Source organism: Podarcis vaucheri (assembly GCF_965113315.1).
Source record: "Podarcis vaucheri genome assembly, chromosome: 12".
NCBI lineage: Eukaryota > Metazoa > Chordata > Lepidosauria > Squamata > Lacertidae > Podarcis > Podarcis vaucheri.
This window is the reverse complement of record NC_138750.1, coordinates 57,759,508-57,785,438: the sequence shown is the minus strand read 5'-3', so window position 1 is coordinate 57,785,438 and position 25,931 is coordinate 57,759,508. Positions and strand designations below refer to the sequence as shown.

Below are 25,931 nucleotides of genomic sequence, written 5' to 3'. Positions count from 1 at the left end.
GGTAAAGGACCCTGACAGTTAAGTCCAGTCGCGGATGACTCTGGGGTTGCGGCGCTCATCTCGCTTTATTGGCTGAGGGAGCTGGTGTACAGCTTCCGGGTCGTGTGGCCAGCATGATTAAGCTGCTTCTGGCACAACAGAACACCGTGACGGAAGCGCATGGAAACATCGTTTACCTTCCCGCCACAGTGGTATCTATTTATCTACTTGCACTGGTGTGCTTTCGAAGTGCTAGGTTGGCAGGAGCTGGGACAGAGCGCCGGGAACTCACTCCGTTAGGGGGATTTGAACAGCTGACCTTCCGATCAGCAAGCCCAAGAGGCTCAGTGGTTTAGACCACAGCGCCACCCACACCTACACACTTGCAGAAACCGCCGTCTTGACCGTAGGACCTAGTATCAGTCTCGTCCGCTCAATCTGACAGAGTCTGTCTTCACATGCAGGGGAAGGTCCCTAACCCACTGAGGGTTTGAGACCCATCAGCTACCCTCACCTAGTTTAGCCAGCCAGTCAAAGTCGTTCTGGGGTGTGGCAGCTATTGCATGCTGACAGCGTCGAGAAGTCACAGGTGAGAGCTGAGTACAAGGTGAGGCTCAAAGGTGGGCAATCTACCCCAGAAGGAGCATTATGTAGTACCCCTCCCCTAACATCCCATACTGTTCATATTTTAAGACCCACTCCTGTGCCACGATTCCACCCCTCCTTTCCACCCTTCATCACACCTGCTGGGCCCAGGCTTTTTCTACCCTCTGTGAACTTGGCTGGTTGATGGCAGCCAAGGTTGACCTGCTGGGCTCACATGTCAAATCAGGTTTCGAAAACCAGATAAAAATAGAATTAATCCCCTTCCATCAGCTGCCCTGAATGGAAGCTATTGTCCTGTTCACGGTGTTGTTCCTGCAAATCACTCACAGTTGTTTTTAGCCCCTTTCTGATGCTGCTGTCTGTTTGCCAAGTGGAACTAGGCCAAACCACCAACATCAAAGGGGGAGTTGTGTATCTGCCGGTGTTGTTTTGCAGTCTAAGAAAATGTGTGTTGAGCTACAAAGGCAGAATTATAAGTACCTGGGCAGGAGACGGGCAGAAACAACATGGAGGAAGCTTTGATTGAAGACTTCCTGGGGAAGAACCTGTGTCAACTGCTCTAAGCTCCTTAGTAGGGGTGGGGTAATATGTGAAATTAATTTTTTAAAAGAACCACCAGAAGAAGACTAAGGGGGTGTTTGTCATTTGCCCATTTCTGCATTCTTTTTTAAGCATCTAATTCACTTATGGAACTCACAACCCATAGCAAATGGTGAGGATCACTGGTTCAGGTGGCACTGAAAGAGACCCCTAGAGGTCTTGCAAACAGGACGTAGATCAGGGATCACCAATCTTTTTAGGCCCATGGGCAGATTTGGAATTTCGACCAAGTGTGTCACCCCATCTGGTCACTTTTCCCACGCCCTAGTGTGGATTTGTGCCCCCTTCCCCGGGATGGGAAAGCGAGAGAATACTATGCCTTTATTTTGCTTTTCCAAGGGATCTGGGCAAAAGTTGGATCCAGTAATTTGAGCCTTGAAGAGCACATAGAGCTGAAAGAGGACGTGGGAAAGAGGGCCATTTTCCAAATTTCCTCCTTCGGCTCTGTGTATTTTTCAAGGGAGAAAAAGGCAAGCAGGCTCACCACCTTGAGTTTGGATTTGATATCCCGCCTTTCACTCCCTTTAAGGAGTCTCAAAGCGGCTAACATTCTCCTTTCCCTTCCTCCCCCACAACAAACACTCTGTGAGGTGAGTGGGGCTGAGAGACTTCAGAGAAGTGAGACTAGCCCAAGGTCACCCAGCAGCTGCATGTGGAGGAGCAGAGACGCGAACCTGGGTCCCTAGAGTACGAGACTACCGCTCTTAACCACTACACCACACTGGCTTGTGACCAAGGGGGACATGTGCGTGCACTCAGAGGCTTTGTGGGCACCAAGGAAAGACTTCAAGGGCACCACTGCAACCACGGGTGGATATTCATTTTCTTTAATGGGGGTCCCTACCTCAGAATGGGGATGCAGGTGGCGCTGTGGTTTAAACCACAGAACCTAGGACTTGCCGATCAGAAGGTTGGCGGTTCGAATCCCCGTGACGGGGTGAGCTCCCGTTGCTTGGTCCCTGCTCCCACCAACCTAGCAGTTTGAAAGTACGTCAAAGTGCAAGTAGATAAATAGGTACCGCTCCGGTGGGAAGGTAAATGGCGTTTCCGTGCGCTGCTCTGGTTCGCCAGAAGAGGCTTAGTCTTGCTGGCCACATGACCCGGAAGCTGTACGCTGGTTCCCTCAGCCAATAAAGCGAGATGAGTGCCACAACCCCAGAGTCGTCCGCGACTGGACCTAATAGTCAGGGGTCCCTTTACCTTTACCTTATCTCAGAATAGCAAGGTTAATCTGCCGTGTTTACTCAGAAGCAAATCCTATTGAATTTGGTGGGGCTTACTCACAAGTAAATGGGTCAGGGTTTCTCCCCATTCAACTCCCAGCCTCCCAAGTTCTTTACTATTTTTTATTTTTTTTAAGCAAGACTTTTGGGACTGGTACGGAATACTAACAAGTTTTGACGCTTTGTGTAAATCAGTTTTACATCTTGCCAAATTCACGAGGCATTAAGAGCAAATTGGTCCTTACTCATGATAGCGTGATTGTATCCGATCATTTGTCACGCAAGAAACAAATTAAGGGAATCAAATGAGGGCCTTGAGGGAAGGCGTTTATGTGCCAGAAATTTAGTTCCATCATGAACTCTGATTAAAAATAAATAAGCTCCGGCACTTTCCCAAACATCACAGGCAATGAGTCTCCGTGATCCAGCTGGACGAAAAACAACAACCTCCATCTGAGAAGTCGGTTTTGGCCTATACAGACCTATACGGCCTCGGTCCAGTATACCTGAAGGAGCGTCTCCATCCCCATCGTTCTGCCCGGACACTGAGGTCCAGTGCCGAGGGCCTTTTGGCGGTTCCCTCACTGCAAGTTACAAGGAACCAGGAAGAGGGCCATCTCAGTAGTTGCCCCTGCCCTGTGAAATGCCCTCCCACCAGATGTCAAAGAGAACAACAACTCCCAGACTTTTAGAAGACATCTGAAGGCAGCCTTGTTTAGAGAAACTTTTAAGCTTTTATGCATTACAGTGGTACCTCGGGTTAAGAACTTAATTCGTTCTGGAGGTCCGTTCTTAACCTGAAACTGTTCTTAACCCGAGGTACTATTTCTGGGTTAGTGGAGTCTGTAACTTTAAGCGTCTGTAACCTGAAGCGTCTGTAACCCGAGGTACCACTGTACTGTATCTTAATATTTTGTTGGAAGCCGCCCAGAGTGGGTGGGGTATTATTATTATTCATAATAATAATAATAATTAATAATAATAATAATGATGCTTTTATAAACGTAGAAACACAACATAGCCTTTCAGACTTGATTTGAGCAGATTTGAGGGTAAACCATACACAGCACGGGTCTGCCCTTGTGGCTCGTTGGAAGTTGAAACTGCTTCACATGTACTACTACGTTGTCGTCTTTATGAGGATATACGTTTGACTTTTATTACACCTGTTTTGCAAAAGTCCAGGAAAGAATCGGAACACCATAGTTTAAAGCTACTGCTAGAGGACAAGAATCCCAAGACTACATTAAATGTAGCCAAATTCTGTGCGTCTGCAATTAATCGCAGGAAGCAAGTGGTATCCCATAATGACCAAACCCCTAAATGTTAATTACAGGGGGGCACGCTAATAATTAATTTTAATTTTTTATATTTAAATCCTTGTTATATTCAAATTGTCCTCTGTGTTTCTGATTTTTTTTTCTTTTTTCTTGTGATCTGTGATATTGTGTGTGTTGCTGCTGGTCTGCGACCGTATTAATAAATTCATTTATTCAATATAGGAATACAGAGCCAGTGGACTTAGACCTGGGAGACTAGGTGGCTGCTGACAGGTGAGCCACAGGTGAGAGTTGAGTGCAGGCTGCCCAACTTTCTTCTGCATCGCATCAGCAAGGCCAAGAAGGAGGTCTTGTTGCCTGGGCAGCCCAGGACCTCCAGGCTTGCACCCCGGAAAGGCCACTTTGGTGCTGTTAACGCAGAGGCTTGAATTCATTCCCAGAGGCGCACACCAATGTCTCTCGAGACAGATGCGAACAACAACATGCTAAGGGATACACACACCAATTCCTATGCTTCAAAACCCTTGGCAGCTGGTGAAAAGGGGGAGGAAAGGGAGACGAAGAGTTGCAAACCTTTCGCTTCTGGAGCGCCTAAGCAGGCAACCGAGGGGAGAGGCGCAGACCAGATGGATAATGTGGTTCGTACTCAATTTAGCCTGTTACACCTCTCTGTTTGTTTCTTAGAAAATAAGGCAGGGCCACCCAGGCTGTCATGGCTCAGACCAACTGTTGCAAAATAAAAATGGGCAAACGTGATAAATTGACCTTATGCTTCTCAGCTCAGTAACACACATTTATTCAATTCTGGCAGCAGCTGTTGTAACTTGGGTGGACAAGCCAGAGAGGGGGAAAAGAAGAAGAAGAAAAATAAGAGGAAGAGGAAGAGGAGGAGGAGTTTGGATTTGATATCCCACTTTATCACTACCCGAAGGAGTCTCAAAGCGGCTAACATTCTCCTTTCCCTTCCTCCCCCACAACAAACACTCTGTGAGGTGAGTGGGGCTGAGAGACGTCAGAGAAGTGTGACTGGCCCAAGGTCACCCAGCAGCTGCATGTGGAAGAAGGGGGAAGCGAACCCAGTTCACCAGATTACGAGACTACCGCTCTTAACCACCACACCACATTGGTTAAGCAGATCAGAAAACAAATGTGGCGTAGCAGGCGTGGTCCGAAGCGGTTTTTCTCGGAAGAAGGCCTCTGAGTTGGAGGGGGCATCGCCACGCCAGGAACCAGCATGGTGGCTAGGCATGCTTAGGGACTTGTGCGGGGGGGGCATGTCTGAATAGGGGGCCCACCTGTCAGCTTCACCTTTGAGCTGGTGCCAATGACTGGGTTAAACCTCTTCAGCCCCGACTGGGCCAGGCGAGCTGGGAAAGCACTTCCAGAGACCTTCCACTGCAGGGAAGCAGGTCTAAGAGCAATGGACTCACAACTTTGAGCTGTGAGCACTAAACTCAGTGCCAAAGTCAGCCGTGCACAACAGAGTATGAACTACACGGACGACGGCTCTGAAGCATAGCTTCTTTATTCTTTTACAGCTACTGCAAACTAAAATAAACTAAAGACTAATGGAGACTACTGGACTGCATGAGTGTTACAGCTGCTTAAGCAGTCATCTTGAAGAATTGATGCTTTTGAATTATGGTGTTGGAGGAGACTCTTGAGAGTCCCATGGACTGCAAGAAGATCAAACGTATCCATTCTGAAGGAAATCAGCCCTGAGTGCTCACTGGAAGGACAGATCCTGAAGCTGAGGCTCCAATACTTTGGCCACCTCATGAGAAGAGAAGACTCCCTGGAAAAGACCCTGATGTTGGGAAAGATGGAGGGCACAAGGAGAAGGGGACGACAGAGGACAAGATGGTTAGACAGTGTTCTCAAAGCTACGAACATGAGTTTGACCAAACTGCGGGAGGCAGTGGAAGACAGAAGTGCCTGGCCTGCTCTGGTCCATGGGGTCACGAAGAGTCGGACACGACTAAACAACTAAACAACAAGCAGTCATCTTATCTCTACACAGATAACACTCAGACTCTCTCAGAGTCAGGCTGGAGTGGAAGAAGCGATGAGCAGATGTGCCTACCTGCAAAATCACACCATCCCATAAATGCCCACTTGGCTATTTTGATCTGACAGAACTGGCATTGCTACAGGCTCCATGTGACACTCATTCCACATTTGTAAGAAATCTATCTTCTAGTGTGGACTCTGGAACTCCCTCTCTGGAACTTTCCTATTGAAATCAAGCAGATGCCTGCACTGTACTCTTTCTGGCACTTGCTAAATGCATTTTTTGTTTGTTTGTTTCCAGACATCTATCTGGGACAGATATGTATGTTTCCAGCTTATTGCTGATTTTCATCCTTTTTTGAAGGTTTTCATTAGCTGTGTTTTATACCGGTTCCCCCCGATAACTTCATTGCCTTATCCTTTCTGTAAACCATTCTCTAAAAAAAGATTAAATTTTAGGAAATAAAAATCAGGGCCAGGAAAAGTGTGGCGATGGAAAATGGATTTGTTTCACCAGGAACTGTTCCCAAAGTCAGGTGTGAGAGTGTATTCAGGTCTTACAACAATACTTAGATGGTTTGGCCCTCAACAAATAACACTTCCAATTATTATTATTTTTTGGGGGGGCAGTGATGGCTGGTGCCCAGTGGGAATTGTGGACAGGAAAGATGGGAGGAGCCAACAGTAGGTGGCGCTAGAGCCAAGGACAAGGCAGAGGCAACTCCTCCTACTTTTGTCTCCATCCTCTTCCCTGCTGGATTCTGCAAAGGAAACACTGGGACTAAGGAAAAGGAAGCTGACCTGAACCCTAGACTGGTTGCAAGTAGGAAAGTGGGCAGGTGGGGGCTGGCTGAGGGCAGACTGAGATTTGTGGGGCCTTCCACCTTCCATTGCTTGAGGGATCAACAACTGTTTTCCCGTGAATAAAAGCTTGTGGTATAGCTATGCACTAAATCAGGCTTCCTCAACCTCAGCCCTCCAGATGTTTTTGGCCTAAAACTCCCGTGATTCCTAGCTAGCAGGACCAGTGGTCAGGGATGATGGGAATTGTAGTCTCAAAACATCTGGAGGGCAGAGGTTGAGGAGGTAAATGTAAAGGGACCCCTGACCGTTAGGTCCAGTTGCGGATGACTTTGGGTTTGCAGTGCTCATCTCGCTTTATTGGCCAAGGGAGCTGGCGTACAGCTTCCGGGTCATGTGGCCAGCATGACTAAACCGCTTCTGGCGAACCAGAGCAGTGCACGGAAATGCCGTTTACCTTCCCGCCAGAGCGATACCTATTTATCTACTCGCACTCTGATGTGCTTCCGAACTGCTAGGTTGGAAGGAGCAGGGACCAAGCAACGGGAGCTCACCCCATTGTGGGGATTCGAACCACCGGCCTTCTGATCAGCAAGCCCTAGGCTCTGTGGTTTAGCCCACAGCGCCACTCGCGTCCCAGAGGTTGAGGAAGCCTGCACTAAATAATGATGGTCTAGAGGCAGTGTACGTAGTGAGGAAGATACAGGGATTTATTTGGGGGGGCTTCTTTTGTGTGTGTGTGTGTGTCTGTGTGTGAGGGAGACCCCCCTCCTTCCTTGCCGTCTTTTGTATATGATTTCTTCCAGCTCGCTGCCGTTGTGAAAGCAGAGGGGGCAGGAGGAGGAGTAGGATGAGAAGCCCGTAATATGAATCAGCACGGACTTTATTAATATAATCGTTCTTTTTTACAACATTTATGCGGATGACTTTTACAAGACCGCTCTCAAAACAGCCGCATTCTCCTAGGAGACCATCAAGGCGGGGAAACGGTCCTTAGGAGTGCTACGTGACATCCCAGCAAAACATGTTATGCACACTTCTTGGGGCAAAAGGGTTGCTTAGTGTGCCAAATCGCTTGCCCAGTCTTCGCTGCCGTGCTCTACAACTCTACATTAGTCTGTGCTTTTAAAAAATCGCCAGCATTTTAAGAACATAAAGATAGCCTTCAGGATCAGGCCAGCATCCTGTTCGCACATTGCCTAACCAGATCCCCCAAAACATAAACCTGCAAGCAGGATCCAATCACAAGACCGCTCCCCCCATGCAGTTTCCAGCTGCCGCCATTCAGAAGGATTACAGCCTTCCAACCGTGGATTGCAATCTGAATTTATCCTCATATGCAATTTTGCCTTGTGCACATTTTCTCCTCTTTTGCAAAACAACATCCCTAATATAACAAATTTTGTACGTTCTTTTCAGTGACATGTAGGTTTTGCAAAATATGGCCCTAATTAAAACTGTTGGCCAGCCAGAGGAATCCTCGCATCAGTTGTGCATTGCAGCGGCTGAACAGGAGCATTAATTTACAAGCAGGAAACCCAAGCATCATAGAAGCATAGAGTTGAAAGGGGACCCTGAAGATCATCTAGCCCAACCCTCGGCAATGCAGGAATGTGCAGCTGTCCCATACGGGGATCGAACCTGTGACCTTGGCATTATCGGCACCACGCTATAACCAGTTGAGCTATCCAAAGCCAATAACGGCAGGGGAAGGAAGACACCAGGAGCAGCAGCCCATAGTGGCAGCCCTTGGTAATAGGACACCCTGTGTGAGGCCAAAATTTGACACTCCTCTGACCCTTGTAGCACCTTCCCAGAAGTGGGTAAGCAAATTGTTGGGCTTTGGGAAGGAGGCTCTGGCAGTGTCCTAGAGCCCACCCTGCTCTTTCCCTAAGTTAGGTAAGGGTTAACTAGGCTTTGGGAAGGAAGAAGGAGGACTCTAGGACCCTGCGAGAGCCCTCATGCCTTCTTCCCCAAAGCCCAGCACTTTCTAGGCTTTGGGAAGGAGGAGGAAATACACCCTCCCTTGGCGGGGGGGGGGGACGGGGACGGACCAGTCATGCTGCCTTAAATCTGCCTCTGCAGCCCTTTTCAGGCAAGCATAGGGTTAATAATAATAATAATAATAATAATAATAATAATAATAATAATTTATTTATATCCCACCCATCTGGCTGGGTTTACCCACTCACTCTGGGCGGCTCCCAACAGAATATTAAAACATGATAAAACATCAAACATTAAAAACTTCCTTAAACAGGACTGCCTTCAGATGTCTTCTAAAAGTCTATTTCCTTGACATCTGACGGTGTTCCACAGGGCGGGCGCCACCACCAAGAAGGCCCTCTGCCTGGTTCCCTGCAACCTCACTTCTTGCAGGGAGGGAACCACCAGAAGGCCCTCTGAGCTGGACCTCAGTGTCCAGGTTGAACGATGGGGGTGGAGACCCTCCTTCAGGTATACTGGGCCGAGGCCGTTTAGGGCTTTAAAGGTCAGCGCCAACACTTTGAATTGTGCTCGGAAACTTACTGGGAGCCAATGTAGGTCTTTCAGGACCGGTGTTATATGGTCTCTGCGGCCACTCCCAGTCAAGTTACGAGAGTGGCAAAATGGAGCATGCAAGACTAGGACAGAGGAGACCCCCACCCGTCCCTGAGTGCTCCCGGCGGAAGGCATGACTGACCGAGCCAATGGAGCAGTGGTCGGACTCCCCTCTCTCAAAGAGGATGACATCCTTGATGAAGACGGCTATGGCTCTCATGATGAAGGACATGAAGAGATGCATGTGGATGTAATTCCGAGTGCAGTGGAGTTTCCTGGATGAGAGAAAGAGAAAGGAGTCTTTCAAAAGGGGCCCACCATGTAGAGAGCCTGACTGAAACTGGTTTAAGAGCCAAGGGGCAAGCCAACTCTCTTCCCCTCCCTCAAGTTTCCTGTGTGTGTCTCTGTGACATTAACATATGAGAGTGCTGGAGGTGAAATAGTTAAACAGGTTACCCAATCAGAACCCAGGGGGGTGGAGTCAGAGGGACTATAAAACTGGCACTGGGAGGGGCGAAGGGAGGAGTTTGTTGGGAGTTGGGTGGTTGGTTGGAGTGGGAGTGAATTGGGATAGAGTCTGTGGGTAGGTTGAGTTAGTGCAGCGAAATAAGCTGAGTCAGGAACAGTTAGGAGCTAGGAAGACAAGTGAATATCTGAGAGGCGGTTTAGTGAGTGAGAGCAAGTAGCGGAAGTTATAGGTCTGGATAGGCACCCCATGATTGTAATTGTCCGATACCGTTTATGAAACCACACGCTTGTTAAACTGCAATAAATAAACCAAAGTTTATGTTCCAATTTAACCCTGACTGGACTCAGTATTGTACCAGGTAGGGCCTGGGTGGTGGCAGCGAGAGATAAAGTGGTGGCACAGGGATCAATAGATGGCAAAACATCCGGGGACCCTGTGTGATCGCCACAGTCTCTTACCTGAAGAGACACAGAACCACCATGGCCGCCGTGAGAGCAACGAGAGACAAACTGTGCCCAATGGTGTACCCAGTCTTCACAGTGCCGTAGAATGTGTTCTGTCAACACAGAAAAGAGAAGCGAATAACAGCGTGTTTGCCTATTCGTTCATTCAGTTTGTATCCTGCTTGTCTGCCAACAGGCCCTCAAAGAAGCTTACAATGTTTTCGATCACAGGGCTGTGGCTCAGGGGCAGAACACCTGCTTTTCTTGAAGAACATTCCAGATTTGAGCCCCAGGGTTGGCCCAATACATTTTGGCGCCTGAGGCAAACCACCAGGGAAGAAGGGGTGAGTGAAGAAGAAGAGTTTGGATTTGATATCCCACTTTATCACTACCCGAAGGAGTCTCAAAACGGCTAACATTCTCCTTTCCCTTCCTTCCCCACAACATACACTCTGTGAGGTGAGTGGGGCTGAGAGACTTCAAAGAAGTGTGACTGGCCCAAGGTCACCCAGTAGCTGCATGTGGAGGAGTGGTGACGCGAACCCGGTTCCCCAGATTACGAGTCTACCGCTCTTAACCACTATACCACAATGGCTCTCCCTTGTTCCTAAGAGCTACGTTAGGAACAAGGGAGGAATAAACGTTGGGTTCTGCTCTCCTGTGGATGCTGCCACCTGAGGCAGTCACTTCACCATCATCTCCAGGTGTGGTTGGAAACATTCCTGTAGGAAACCCAGGAGAGCTGATGGCGGTCAGTGTAGACAACACTGAGGTAGATGGACCAATGGTCTGAGGCAGTTTTTGATGTTCAGTTAGAATTTCAAATGCTTCTTCCATCTTCCCCCATCTCCCAGCATACTTCACCTTCTCCCAATCCAAGTACCTCAGCCTTCACTTCAGGACATCAACTGCTATTACCTATCACTCGACAGATCGTACAACCTATATCGCCCTCAGTATTTTGTGTTTCAGTTAAAGAAACTCCTTGCTACTGGTCTTTAAGTCGGGGTGGATAACCTATTGCAGCCTGAGGGCCACAGTTCTTCATGGAGAACATTCTGGGGCCTGTTTGTAGAAAGTGCAAAAGCAGATGAGGCCAAGGTATCTGTGGGAAGAGCAAAGGATGTGACTGTTTTCTTTGTACAGTCATACCTCATGTTACGTTTGCTTCACGTTGAGCATTTTCAGGTTGTGTCCCGCGGCGACCCGGAAGTATAGGAAAGGGTTACTTCCGGGTTTCGCCGCTCACACATGCGCAGACACGCAAAATGGTGTCATGCGCAGAAGCGGCGAATTGCAACCCACACATGTGCAGACGTGGGTTACGTTCTTTTCAGGTTAAGAACGGGCCTCTGGAACGGATCCTGTTCGCAACCAGAGGTACCACTGTACAGTGGGTTGAGTTCCAGCTGCACAAAAGCCAGTGGTTTTTACACAAACACACTCCTTTCTCCTCTCCTCCTTCAAGGCAAGAAAGAAGCATCGTTGCAGTTCTAGGACACATGCCAACAAGGCAAATGCATTTGAAGGAGGTGTGGAACTGAACCCATTTCCCAGCGCAAGCCACCGGCGTTGTCGCTCTCATAGCGTCAAATGCGGCGTTGCGCCAAAAGCTTCCAGAAACCGGATATTCCGCTTCTCTCGACAACGCTACCGAACCTGACCTTGCTTTGAGTTTACTGACCTGTTCCACCACGTTTGTGGCGTTGGGATCATACCCACACGCCGTGATGTATGGAGGGTACATTTCAGACCAGCCTTCGCTGGTACAGTTCCTGCTCACATTACCTAGAAGGGAAGAAAGCAAGAGGGTTGCAAGGCTTGACGGCTACAGAGTTGGGTAAGAATCTCTGGGAATTACATACTCTACTTGATCACTTGCCTTTTTGACGGGTGTACCTAAAATAAACCCCACAGTGTCTGAAACAATAAAAAGTCATAAAAGCAGAAAAGTATCTATCAATCTACAGGTTATCTATCTATCTATCTATCTATCTATCTATCTATCTATCTATCTATCTATCTATCATCTATCTATCTGTCTGTGCTGGAATGAGACAGTTTCTGCCATGTGCCCCAAATTCAGAAAGTGGGTGCCTCCTTCAGGAGGTTGTTCCAAAAATTGGACCTGCAACACCAAATGCACGGCTTCTAGTAGTTACGAGCCGCGTGTCTGAGCTAGAAATTACCTCACCAGAGTTCCCTGTGCTGAGGAAAAGATTGTTCAGCCTCTTTGCAAACTGTAGCCTTCTGAGGGGAACAGGGGGCTTCTAACAACTCTTAGCACCATTAAGAAGCAACAGTTCCCAGAATCCTTTGGGGGAAGCCATGACGGTTTAAAGTGGTGTCAAAGTGCTTTAAGTGCAAGGTGTGAATGTGGCCTGAGTGTGCAACTTGGGGGGGGGGAGAGTAGGGGAGAGAGCCTACCTCAGCGCCAGAGTCTTGTGAGGGACGGGGGAAAGCAACAAGTTACCACTTCTCAGAGGCATTTCTCCATCTTTTAAAAAAGTATTTTATTGATTTGTTAACCCAAAAAAGTGCAAATGTAACAAAAAGAAAGAATAAAAAACGTAAAACCACAAAGCACCACAGCTTGGAAGGATGAAGGTACAAAGATGCAGCACAGCTCCAAATAAAGTATTGACTCGTACAAAAAAATTACAAATTTACAAATAATAAAGATATACTAAAATGAAAGCATTGTCCACTTGTGAGTTCCATCATGACTGAGAATAAAGGTTCAGTATAGTCTTAAAAAGCAATGACAAACCTAGACAGCATCTTAAAAAGCAGAGACATCACCTTGCCGACAAAGGTCCGTATAGTAAAAGCTATGGTTTTCCCAGTAGTGATGTATGGAAGTGAGAGCTGGACCATAAAGAAGGCTGATCGCCAAAGAATTGATGCTTTTGAATTCTGGTGCTGGAGGAGACTCTTGAGAGTCCCACGGACTGCAAGAAGATCAAATCTATCCATCCTGAAGGAAATCAGCCCTGAGTGCTCACTGGAAGGACAGATCCTGAAGCTGAGGCTCCAATACTTTGGCCACCTCATGAGAAGAGAAGACTCCCTGGAAAAGACCCTGATGTTGGGAAAGATGGAGGGCACAAGGAGAAGGGGACAACAGAGGATGAGATGGTTGGACAGTGTTCTTGAAGCTACCAGCAGGAGTTTGACCAAACTGCGGGAGGCAGTGGAAGACAGGAGGGCCTGGCATGCTCTGGTCCGTGGGGTCAAGAAGAGTCGGACACGACTAAACGACTAAACAACAAAACAACAACAACAAAAACTGAAACTATCAACAGAACTGTGCCGAACAACCTTACATTTTCAGAGCGAAATATCCTCTTGAATTATATACCCAGCACATGGAACCTTACAAACGGACAACACGAGTGGCCTCACCACAGCAAAAAGACTGATACTGATGAACTGGGAAAATAAAAACACGACTCCCTTCTACGATTGGTTTGTAGGCTGATACAAACTCGCAACATAAGAACAACTTGCATATAAACGCAGACTTGCCGTGGACAAATTCAATGATATTTGGAATCCATTCTTACAAATACTGTAATAGATTAAGATCTGCTGAAGTACAATGACAACTTTGTAAAGTGCAGTGGTACCTCGGTTTATGAACTTAATCCATTCTGGAAGTCCGTTCTTACACCGAAAACATTCTTAAACCGAGGAGCGCTTTCCCTAATGAGGCCTCCCACTGCCGGTGCCCTTCTACCGTTCAGATTCCATTCTTAGACTGAGCTAAAGTTCACAAGCCAGGACAATACGTCTGGTTTTGAAGAGTTTGTAAACAGAATTGTTCGTAAACAGGACTGTTCTTAAACCGGGGTACCACTGTATACAGTTTTGGGTTATCCCCCCCTTTACTTTCCCTTCTACACGGGTGCTGTTTCCCTTTTCCTCTCTTTTATTTACATCTCATCATGTGTAAAGGTAAAGGGACCCCTGACCGTTAGGTCCAGCTGTGGATGACTCTGGTGTTGCGGCGCTCATCTTGTTTATTGGCCGAGGGAGCCGGCGTATAGCACCATATAGGCCAATGAAAAAAACCATACGATTTAGAGAACGGAAGGGAGAGAACAATCCGGTGAAGTGTGGGAATGTTGAAGAGTGTGTGTTCCTTGTAGGAGAGGCCAAGCTGGGACAGAGAGGAACAGATCAGGAGGAGCAAACAGTCGGTCACACATTGTGGATGTACAAGGGAGAACTTCCTGTCTTCCATGAATGGCGTAGGAGATACTGGTGGGCACAGAGATATCTGCGGGTGCCACACTGACAATCCCTGGTATACAGCTTTCTGAAGCAGGCTGCCCTTTTCTGCAACCCTGCAAAGCTTCACATCCGTTTGTCTTGAGAGACAATGGAGGAGTGCCCCTTGGAGGTGAAGTCAAACTGCCGGAAGGTTGCAGCGCCTGCTCTGGCTGCAGAGAGCGATACAGGAGAGACATGTTTTGTTGCAGCTAGGGCAGACGAAGGCATCTGGCTGTGCTGCTGAAAATGCACTATGGCATTTCTTTTCTCTTCCTCTCACTGTTACAGATGCACAACCTGATTTTCTGTCTCCATGCACTGTGGTAAAGGTAAAGGTAAAGGGACCCCTGACCATTAGGTCCAGTCATGACCGACTCTGGGGTTGCGGTGCTCATCTCACTTTATTGGCCGAGGGAGCTGGCGTACAGCTTCTGGGTCATGTGACCAGGATGACTAAGCCGCTTCTGGCAAACCAGAGCAGCACACGGAAACACCGTTTACCTTCCCACTGGAGTGGTACCTATTTATCTACTTGCACTTTGACGTGCTTTCGAACTGCTAGGTTGGCAGGAGCAGGGATCAAGCAACGGAAGCTCACCCCGTTGCATGGATTCGAACCGCTGACCTTCTGATCAGCAAGCCCTAGGCTCAGTGGTTTAACCCAAAGCGCCACCCGTGTCCCTTATGCACCATGGTAGTCATTTGTATAACTGTATTATCTGCAAAGCCATTTGTATTATTTATCTGCCCTTTTATGAGCTAAATTTGCAACCCGCCTTTCTGTCCAAAGACGCTCCCAAATGCCAAAGTTTGCAAACACGGCCAAACTTTCTGCACAGCCCAGGCGTATTTTTTAATTCTTAATAACGTTGAATCCCCAGAAACTCCCGCTGGGTTATACAAACTGCCCACATTTTGACAGCACCGTAATAAGTACTCAGCCGTGCTGTGCTTTGTTTCTCTAAGTGCTTGGCGCATTAGCTCTGCTGCGTGGGTTTGGCTATCAATAGGCAACTCGCCTAAATGCAATTTCTGCCTCTTCTTAAAGCTCATCCTCTCCGTGATGCTTTTGTTCTCCTGTTTCTTACACTTGACTGAAGTGCCCTCCCATTGACAAAAGTTTTGCGCCCCTTCCACTCACATCGATGGGAGATTTGAAACAGATTCTGCTTCCTTTTGGAATTTGTCTGCCTTTCTTACCTAGGGCTTTGTTGGAACCCCAGAATCTTCCCATACCCCAAACTCTGGAATGCCATGAAGGAATAACCATGGGAATGCTTGGAACATGCGCAGAGCAGATGTGGTTCGACTGGTGGGGCAGAGCTTCCCACCAGCAGGGGCACTGGTGCTTATTGGGAGGAAGAGGGGAAAGGTGGTCAGCATCACTGTCTCCAGTTGTGGAGCTTCTCTTCTCTCCCTGTCAATCACTCGTAGCCAAGTAAGATCATCTTCCATGAATATGGTCTTAACAGTGAGTCCTTAAGGGACTGTGGAGGCCAATTCTGGATCCACACACCCTTCCACAGTGGGGACATAGGTTTCCAGGCGGGAGCTGATCACAGTGAGGGTTTGCCAAACATGCCTTTCTCTTAGCTCCTTTCTCCCTTTCGTCCTGAGTTAGTGCTTCTTCAAAGTCCATGAAGCCTTTGCTAGAGGCTATTCTCCAACTGGAGCACTCACAGACCATTGTTTTCTAATTACCCGTGCATATCCTGCATTTTTAAAGATTCGCCTTTAGAGCATCTTTAAGCCTCTTTTGTTCACAACTGGTATTTTGCTTTCCATTCTTAAGTTGGGAATAGAGTACAGTGGTACCTCGGGTTAAGTACTTAATTCGTTCTGGAGGTCTGTTCTTAACCTGAAACTGTTCTTAACCTGAAGCACCACTTTAGCTAATGGGGCCTCCCGCTACCACCATGCCGCCGGAGCACGATTTCTGTTCTCACCCTGAAGCAAAGTTCTGAACCCGAGGTACTATTTCTGGGTTAGTGAAGTCTGTAACCTGAAGCGTATGTAACCACTGTAGTTGCTTTGGAAGACGATAATCAGGCATCCAAACAACATGACCACTCCAACAAAGATGATGTTGAAGAATCATTGCTTCGGCACTGGTGATCTTTGCTTCTTCCAGTACACTGACATCAGTTTGCCTTTCTTCACATTAAGCTGGTGCTTAATAGATTTTACATGGGGTTACGAAGAGTCAGACACAACTAAACAACAACAATAGTTTTACTTCTATCACTTGTTTCATTTTTTTAAGAAATAATGGTTCCCCCCTCTCCCCATGTTTTTAGTGGTTCTTATTTTTATTTGTAAGCTGCCTGGAGCCCCATCAGGGGGAAAGGCAGGTTATAAATTGTAATGGGAATTAGGGTTGCTTGTGCGTAAACTGCAAACTGCTCCAAGCTGGTTGTATAGCTAAACCTTTCCCTGGTTTGACAGCCCTTACAACGCGACTGTCTTAGTCACTGGCAGAATCCGTCAGTGGGCGTCTCCTAAACTTCCTCCAACATAGAAATTCCTTGACTCCAAGTCTCCTCCTAGATTCTCTGCGCGGAAGCCTTCTGTGCAGCGTGGGCGTGCCAAGCGGAGGTCCTGCGCTCTCTCCGCTGATTTCACTGGAAGAGTCTCGGAGCCTCCCCTCCGCAGTACTCTCAGCCTCCCCTTTCTCCCTGGTGTCCCCTGGATTTCCTTCCCCAGCGGAAGCTCTCTCTCTCTCCTTGCTAGTTCCCTCCCCTGCATCATTGGAGCGTCTTATCTCCTCTTGCCTCTGATGGCAGTTCCCTGACATAAATCATAGAATCTTAGAGTTGGAAGGGACCCCACGACTCATCTAGTCCAACCCCCTGCAATGCAAGAATCTCAGCTAAAGCATCCATAACAGTTGGCCATCAAACATCTGCTTCAAAACCTTCAAGAAAGGCGAGTCTACCACCTCTCGTGGGAGTCTGTTCCACTGCTGAACACCTCTGACTGTCAGAAAGCTTTTCCAAATGTTAAGTCAGCATCTCCTTTCTTGTAACTTGAAGCCATTGGTTCGAGTCCTACCCTCAAGAGCAGGAGAAAACAAGCATGCTCCATGTGACAGCCCTTAAGATATCTGAAGATGGCTACTATTATCTCCTCTCAGTCTCCTCTTTTCCAGGCTAAACATACACAGCTCCTTCAAGGCTTAGTTTCCAGACCCTTGATCATCTTGGTTGCCTTCCTCTGCACACATTCCAGCTTGTCAACATTGTGGTGCCCAGAATTGGACACAGTATTCCAAGTGTGGTCTGACTAAGGCAGAATAGAGTGGGACTAAAACTTCCCTGACAAACCTAGACAGCATCTTAAAAAGCAGAGACACCCCCTTGCCAACAAAGGCCCAATAAGTTAAAGCTATGGTTTTCCCAGTAGTGATGTATGGAAGTGAGAGCTGGACCATAAAGAAAGCTGATCGCTGAAGAATGGATGTTTTTGAATTCTGGTGCTGGAGGAGATTCTTGAGAGTCTCATGGACTGCAAGAAGATCCATTCTGAAGGAAATCAGCCCTGAGTGCTCACTGGAAGGACAGATCCTGAAGCTGAGGTTCCAATACTTTGGCCACCTCATGAGAAGAGTAGACTCTCTGGAAAAGACCCTGATGTTGGGAAAGATGGAGGGCACAAGGAGAAGGGGATGACAGAGGACTAGATGGTTGGACAGTGTTCTCGAAGCTACCAGCATGAGTTTGACCAAACTGCGGGAGGCAGTGGAGGACAGGAGTGTCCAGGGGGTCACGAAGAGTCGGACACGACTAAACGACTAAATTACAACAACAAATAACTTCCCTTGATCTGGACACTAAACATCTGTTGATGAAGCCTAGAATAATGTTAGCTTTTTTTGCTGCTTCTCCACACTGTTGACATGTACTACTAGCAAGCCAGGTGCCCCCAATCCTATATTTGTGCATCTGGCTCTTCCTGCGTAAGCGCAGAACCTTACATTTGTCCCTACTGAAATTCATTTTGTTAGCTTGTGCCTAGTTTTCCAATCCGTTAAGGTCGTTTCGAATTCTGATTCTGTCATCTGCAGCATTAGCTACCCTTCCCAGTTTGGTGTCATCTGCAAATTTGATGACTAGGAGCCACTGACAGCTGCCTCCTTCACCAACTTGTCCAATTCTCTTTTAAAGCCATCCAAGCTGGTGGCCAACGCTTTTATCGGTCATGAATCTTCCAACATAGCCTCCACCTGGAAATTCAAGAAGCATTATCAGAGATCAAGGAGATATTCCAACACTCCAGGAAGCCATGAAATTGGGCTGGTGAGGGGAGTGGCCTGGGGGGGGAAGTGTGGCTCAGGAAGTATGTGGCCTGGAGAAAGTCCCAAGGGCCAAATACAAGTGGCCTGGAGGGCCACATCTGAGCACCAGACTTGAGTTTCATTAACCCTGTTGTGAAGGAACGACTGAGTACAGTTCATTTTGCCTGACACCGCAGCCGAATGGGATGAAAATGACTTTCATATTTGAAAAGTAATTGTGATGACCAGATTCCGTTTGTAGGTTTGCAAGAAGTTTTGGGAGGTAAATTATTTGAATTATTGCAAAAATGGTCAAAGAGGTGGATTGTGAGTTAAGATAATTAAGGGCACTAGGAATTTAAGAAATGCAGAAGAAATGATAAAAATGGTGGATCATGAGAGGTGCTGATGGAAGTCCAAAAAGATTGTATAAGATGTGAAGTCCTGTGGAATGTATAATAATTGGTATGTTGAAATTAATAAAAATTATATATAAAAAAAGAAAAAGAAAAGAAAATGACTTTCATATTCCAAGTGCTCTACTCGCCATGGAATTGTTGGCTTGCTTCACTTGGCGACACTCCGAGTTCCATGTTTACCCAGAATTCCCCTTAAAAATGTAAGCAAGAGTCCGAAATGCATCACTTTTTCTCCCCAGGAACGGCTCGGCGGATGAAGGAGATGGCGGCAAAATTGTAAGGGACTGTTTATGTTTGCTGCCTCGTTTCTGGAAGGCAGCATGATTGATTCTGCCGGGGCAAAAAGCAGAAAAGAGAACAAAATAATCCGGGAGAGAGAAGGGGGAAAAAAACCCCTCTCCTGTATGTGGTCCAACACAGAAATGGAGCTAAAGAGAAAGCAATCAGTTTCAGAATAAATGTTCCTGGCCAAGAAACAAGACCAAAACCCCGATTTGGTCAAAAAAATAAAAACCAAAAGTCTCTGCTTGGCAGGTCACATTTTTTTCCATGGAAAAGAATTAATGCTAGAGAGTGTTTTGGTAATATGAAGACAGGAATCTGTCTTATACTGAGCCAAATGGTTAGATCACTGGTCCATCAAGATCAAGATCAGGCATGTCCAAAGTCTGTTTCGGGGACCTAATCTGTTTATCTCCTGGGGTAAAATCCTAAAAAAAGCTCAACAACTTCAGTCCTAAAAATCCTTAATCACTTAATCAAATCTGGCCCTGTTTGAAAAAAGTTTGAGCACCCCTGATCTAGATCAGCCTTATCTGCTCTTTTTGGCTCTCCAGAGCTTCACCAGATGTTTTCCACCACCTGTTATCTGATCCCATTTTAACTGGAGATGTCAGGGACCCTCTGCAAGTAGTCCTCTCTGTCACTGAGCTCAGGGGTAGTTTTTGTGCTGCCCTCTGGACAGACTCCCAACTCCCATCATCCCCAGCTGGAATGGCCAATGATCAGGGGAGATGGGACCCTCCAAGTTAGACTACTGCAATGCATTGCACGTGGGGCTACCTTTGAAGACTGTTGGAAACTATAGCCGGTGTGTAACATGTTGGCTATGAAAAGAAAGCATGAACAGATCACCTGGATCATAGAAACTGACCTGAATGCATTGCCCGCCAAGTAGTTTCTGGACACAATTCAAAATGCTGGTTTTGACCTTTAAAGTCAAATACTGTTTGGACCTTAAAGGACTGCCTTTCCAGCGGGAGGCCCCATTAGCTAAAGTGGTACCTCAGGTTAAGAACAGTTTCAGGTTAAGAACAGACCTCCAGAACAAATTAAGTTCTTAACCCAAGGTACCACTGTATATGGTGATGGGGTGAGACCCTTACACACAGACACACACACACACACACACACACACACACACACAGAGAGAGAGAGAAATATATATACTGAGACATAATACTGGAAGCCTCTAGCTTGCCACAAGAGGAAAGCCATGCCATAAGAGGAAGCTCAATAGGAGAACTTGATCTGAAGAGGAAGCGGTGGGAGTAAACTTGCTGGTTCCTGTTAGCGCTACTTAGAGAGGGTTTCCAGGGTGAAAAGGCATCTCATTCAATTTCTGGGTGTAGAAACATAGCCTGGAGTCAATGTGTGGGTTGGTTTTTTTGGGGGTGGGTGGGGAAATGACACTATCTGAAGTGAGTGGACTGCCCTGTCTGCAAAAAGGGCATACAGCAAGTGCAAAACGATTTACTGGAATTGGGTTTGGCAGCCAGAAACAGTAAAAAACGGTAGGAATCCTGGTGCCTTGGAGAATGGAAAACAGAAAGAAAGAAAAGCCTGGAAAGCTGAGCTGGTGATGTGGACAAGATGTCAGCTGCAGTGCGGGGGAAGACAACAGCTCAGCAGTTACATGATTCAGCTAGATCTTTCTCAATTCTGCCCTGGCCCCTGCATTTATCCTGGCTAGCTAAGGAGAACCACATGCTTGCAGTCAAAGGTAAAGGGACCCCTGACCATTAGGTCCAGTCGTGGCCGACTCTGGGGTTGCGGCGCTCATCTCGCTTTATTGGCCAAGGGAGCCGGCATACAGCTTCCGGGTCATGTGGCCAGCATGACTAAGCCGCTTCTGGCGAACCAGAGCAGTGCATGGAAACACCCTTTACCTTTCTGCCGGAGCGGTACCTATTTATCTACTTGCACTTTGACGTGCTTTTGAACTGCTAGGTTGGCAGGAGCAGGGACCGAGCAACAGGAGCTCACCCCATCATGGGGATTCGAACCGCCGACCTTTTGATCGGCAAGTCCTAGGCTCTGTGGTTTAAACCACAGTGCCACCCGTGTCCCTAGTCAGGCTATTAGAGGGGACCAAACTCCTTCAAGCAAGGCTTTGGGAGAGTTGCCATTTAATGCCATGCACAGTTTGGCCTAGAACATTAAGCTTGCATCCTAGCTAAACGTCTTTGCACCGGTTCCCTCTTTGGGCACAAAATGGAACAGGGTTGTGCAGTGTCTGTCTGTGCGATTGACAGGACGTTTGAAGCCTCTGGATTGGCCAGGCCTGCTATCCATTCCAGGACTTGTCCTTGTGTGGTCAATCAAGAAGCATCTCATTCGTGCAGCACTTCAGTGACTCCAGATCCAGCAGTACAGAGCCAGAGACCTGGGTCTGAAAAACACCCTTTTAACAACTAGATTTGGAGATAGCTGCCCACACTCCAAGGCTTGCCCTGACAGCAACAACCAACTGGCAACACAGGGGCCAGCAATAGCTCAGCTGGTTAGAGCAGGCTTCTTCAACCTTGGCCCTCCAGATATTTTTGGCCTACAACTCCCATGATCCCTAGCAACAGGACCAGTGGTCAGGGATGCTGGGAATTGTAGTCTCAAAACATCTGGAGGGCCGAGGTTGAGGATGCCTGGGTTAGAGCATGGTGCTGATAACGCCAAGATTGCAGGTTTGAACCCCCTTTTGGGACAGATGCATATTCCTGCAATGATCGTCAGGGTCCCTTCCAACTCTACAATTCTAGAGTATACCTGAAGGAGTGTCACCACCCCCATTGTTCAGCCCAGACACTGAGGTCCAGCTCCGAAGGCCTTCTGGTGGTTCCCTCCCTGCAAGAAGTGATGTTACAGGGAACCAGGCAGAGGGCCTTCTCAGTAGTGGCACCCGCCCTGTGGAACTCCCTCCCATTAGATGTCAAGGGAATAAACAACTACCAGACTTTTAGAAGACATCTGAAGGCAGCCCTGTTTAGGGATGCTTTTAATGTTTTATTGTAGGCTTCCTCAACCTCGGCCCTCCAGATGTTTCGAGACTACAATTCCCATCATCCCTGACCACTGGTCCTGCTAGCTAGGGATCATAGGAGTTGTAGGCCAAAAACATCTGGAGGGCCGAGGTTGAGGAAGCCAGCTTTATTGTGTTTTTAATATCCTGTTGGAAGCCGCCCAGAGTGGCTGGGGAGACCCGGCCAGATGGGCGGGGTATAAGTAATAAATGATGATGATACTGGTACTATGATCTGATCACTGCCAACCCTACCAAATATCATCAGAGGTAGAGTTAAAAAATGCCACTGTTTTATGATGACATTTCAAAAGTCTGCAGGAGACAGATGTGATAACTGCAGTGAGTAAACTCTTGGGGAAAGTTGAACCGTTTAGTGAATCAGCTGTTCAGGGCGAGTGTTTCGCAATCAACAGATCTATTTCTTCTGCCCTTGCCTCGCTGCATTCAGTGACTGCCACAGAACAAGGGGCTGTCATGAAATCTGAGATTTAGAATCGGACGGGCTCTTTACAACCAGCCCTGGCAAAAGTTTGAGTGGAGGTGACAGGGGATGAGCTTTCTGGAGCTCAGCCCATCTCCAGTGAAGGCATTTTGACAGATCCGATCCTGCCTATCAAATTAGCTGCACTTGCCAAAAAAGCTCTTAAGTCAGGGAACCTCAGAACAAAAATATTTTTTTTAAAAAATCACCGTTTCATTTACAGGGTTCCTGACATGATGGAGGCACGACTGGGAGAGATGTGCTCAAAATAACTCCTGGCATGGTGTCAAGAAAATAAAAATAAAAGGAAAAGACAATGGCAAAGGTCTCCTGAGGAATATCTTGACTGGCACAAGCCAATCAATGGGCATCTAATTAGAAGCAAGTCCCACTGGAATCAGTAAGTACTAAATACAGTGGTGCCTTGGTTCTTGAACGTCTCTGTTGATGAATGTTTTGGAACCCGAATGCTGAAAACCCGAGTCAATGCTTCTGTTTTCGAACGTGCCTTGGAAGTCGAATGGCTTCTGCTACTTGTTTTTCAATTTTCTCAACTGAATTTGTAGACAGCCCTTTGCGCCTCGGTTTTCGAACGTTTCGGAACTCAAACGGTCTTCCGGAACGGGTTACATTCGAGAACTGAGGTACCACTGTACCTGGCGCATTTAAGATGGCAGGTTCAAACATAATGCTGGAGGTTGGGGCCACTCAATGAAACTTGAGTGTTGGGAGATTGAGGAAGGCAAAGGGCATAGTTTAACTAGGTACTCTTCACACAGTGCCTAGTTAACTATGGAACTCGCTGAACAGTGGTGTGTGGTTCGTAAACTAGGGGGACTAGGGTAGTCTCCTAAAGGGTCCAAGAGCCCTTCTGCCATCTTCCCAAAGCTTGTTCGGATTTGGGCAGGAGGCCTCAGGGCTCCACCATCCAGCTTGTGCCCAGCTTGCAACTCACGCGCGCAACTTTGGGACGTCGCAATGTCATGTGCGCAATGTCAGCCCCACCCCCTGCAGTTGACCTTGCAAGCTGGCAGCTCTGCCCTAACGGTTCCCCTACAAAATAATTCACCGCACGCCACTGTCGCTGAACTTATTGTCATAGATCTAAGGTAGCAGAGTCTGTTCGTGAGTGGTAGAAAGCAATAAACGGTAGTATTTAGCTAATGTTTGGGATATGAAGGGAAAATACAAGCTGCAGAACTGGGTCAGACAGGAAATTCCTTGGTTTTGTTTATGCAAACCAGCCTGGCTCTGTTAGCTAAGTGCAGAGCCATGAAGAAGAAGAAGAAGAAGAAGAAGAAGAAGAAGAAGAAGAAGAAGAAGAAGAGTAGTAGTAGTTTGGATTTGATATCCCGCTTTATCACTACCCTAAGGAGTCTCAAAGCGGCTAACATTCTCCTTTCCCTCCCTCCCCCACAACAAACACTCTGTGAGGTGAGTGGGGCTGAGAGACTTCAGAGAAGTGTGACTAGCCCAAGGTCACCCAGCAGCTGTATGTGGAGGAGCGGAGACGCGAACCCGGTTCACCAGATTACGAGTCCACCGCTCTTAACCACTACACCACACTGGCTCTCCTGACTGACTGCTGCTTTGGAATCAACCTTGCTGAAGCTATGAGAGGGGCAAAGACAGACTCTCTTGGGATATAATGTTTTGCACCCCCCTCCTTTGAAGACTTTAGGTGTAATTCCCAAGGATGTTCTCTATGGGGAGCTGACTTCAGGCACCAGGCCCATTGGCAGGCCAACTCTGCATTGCACAAATGCCTGCCAACACGACATGAAGGCTGCGAACATCAACCTCTCCGTGCCTATGGCTGTCCTGTGGGAGGCAGTTCCATAGTTTAACAATGCACTGTGTGCAGAATCATTTCCTTTTATAATAATAGTTTATAATAATAGTAATTTATTATTATTCTGGTGCTAGGTGAGAAGGAGTAAAACCTTTCTCTACCTGCTTTCCCCATAATGGGGAAAAAGAAACTGTGTGGGCGCCTTGGGATGACAAGATGTCTGCCATCAGACTTGGTGCCCGTTTATAAAGTGGTTTATCAAAGTTGTTCGCCTTCGGTCAGAAAGACTCACAGATATAAACCCACAGACAATAGCATTGGAAGACACAAGACCTACCCACCTTGGAAGAATGGCAGATGCAACTAATAGACTATATGGAGATGGCGGAAATGACTGGCAGAATCCGAGACCAGGGAGAAGAGTTGGTGGAAGAAGATTGGAGGAAATTCAAAACTTATTTGCAGAAATATTGTAAAATTTTTGAATGTTGATGACATTGAAATGAACTGCAGGGGTTCTAGCAACAAGGTAAAATGTAAGATTGGATTAACAATAGATAAACTAATAGGACATGAATTTGCTGAACCAATTCTTAAAAGGGATACAAAAATGGGAGACGTGAGAAAGTCAGGAAAATAAGTTAACTAAAGAGGAGAAATCAAGAAAGAAGGAATTTTTGTTTTCTTTTATATGTGTTTTTTCTTTTTCTTTTTTGTGTTTAATGTCTGTATTTTTGTATTTTGTAATTTTGTATTTTTTTCATTTTTGTATCTTTCTAAATTTTTCTATTGATAAAACCCAATAAAATATTATATATATATAAAAATAAACCCACAGACAAAACCATCTTCCCGTACACTCTGCATTGGGAGAGCCACTTACCTGCAGTTCTTGAAAAGAAGGTAAAATAGGCAGGGCAGGGCAGGACTTTGACTTCGCCCAGACTTCCTGCAGGCCAGCAAGTAAGGTTATCCCACATACTCCCGCAGCCTAAGAAGAAAGAGAAATGGAAACTTCAATGGAAACAGCAAAACCGAGAGAAGCTTTGCACATTTCATGTGGGGCAGCACTGTATGGCGGGCCACATACATCTAGGGGTCAGCAAACCTTTTCAGCAGGGGGCCGGTCCACTGTCCCTCAGACCTTGTGGGGGGCCGGACAATATTTTGAAGGGAAAGAAATAATGAACGAATTCCTATGCCCCACAAATAACCCAGAGATGCATTTTAAATAAAAGGACACATTCTACTCATGTAAAAACACCCTGATTCCCAGAATGTCAACGGGCCAGATTTAGAAGGCGATTGGGTCGGATCCAGCCTTGGGCCTTAGTTTGCCTACCCATGATCTAGAGCAGGCATGGACAACCTCGGCCCTCCAGGTGTTTGGGGACTACGACTGCCATCATCCCTAGCTAGCAGGACCAGTGGTCAGGGATGA

At 47.1% G+C, this 25,931-nt stretch overlaps 1 protein-coding gene across 1 annotated transcript in view; it reads right to left on the bottom strand.

Annotated features, from left to right (window-relative positions):
• The window catches only part of LOC309514970 (vasoactive intestinal polypeptide receptor-like), a 113,446-nt gene that overhangs the window by 25,366 nt on the left and 62,149 nt on the right, over window positions 1-25,931 (bottom strand). Inside the window, exons 3-6 of the mRNA XM_082192517.1 lie at window positions 25,374-25,481; window positions 11,637-11,740; window positions 9,968-10,065; window positions 9,183-9,315 (exon numbers count right to left, since the gene is read on the bottom strand). Of these exons, the coding sequence (XP_082048643.1) occupies window positions 9,183-9,315; window positions 9,968-10,065; window positions 11,637-11,740; window positions 25,374-25,481 (443 nt within the window). The remainder of the gene's footprint in view (window positions 1-9,182; window positions 9,316-9,967; window positions 10,066-11,636; window positions 11,741-25,373; window positions 25,482-25,931) is intronic.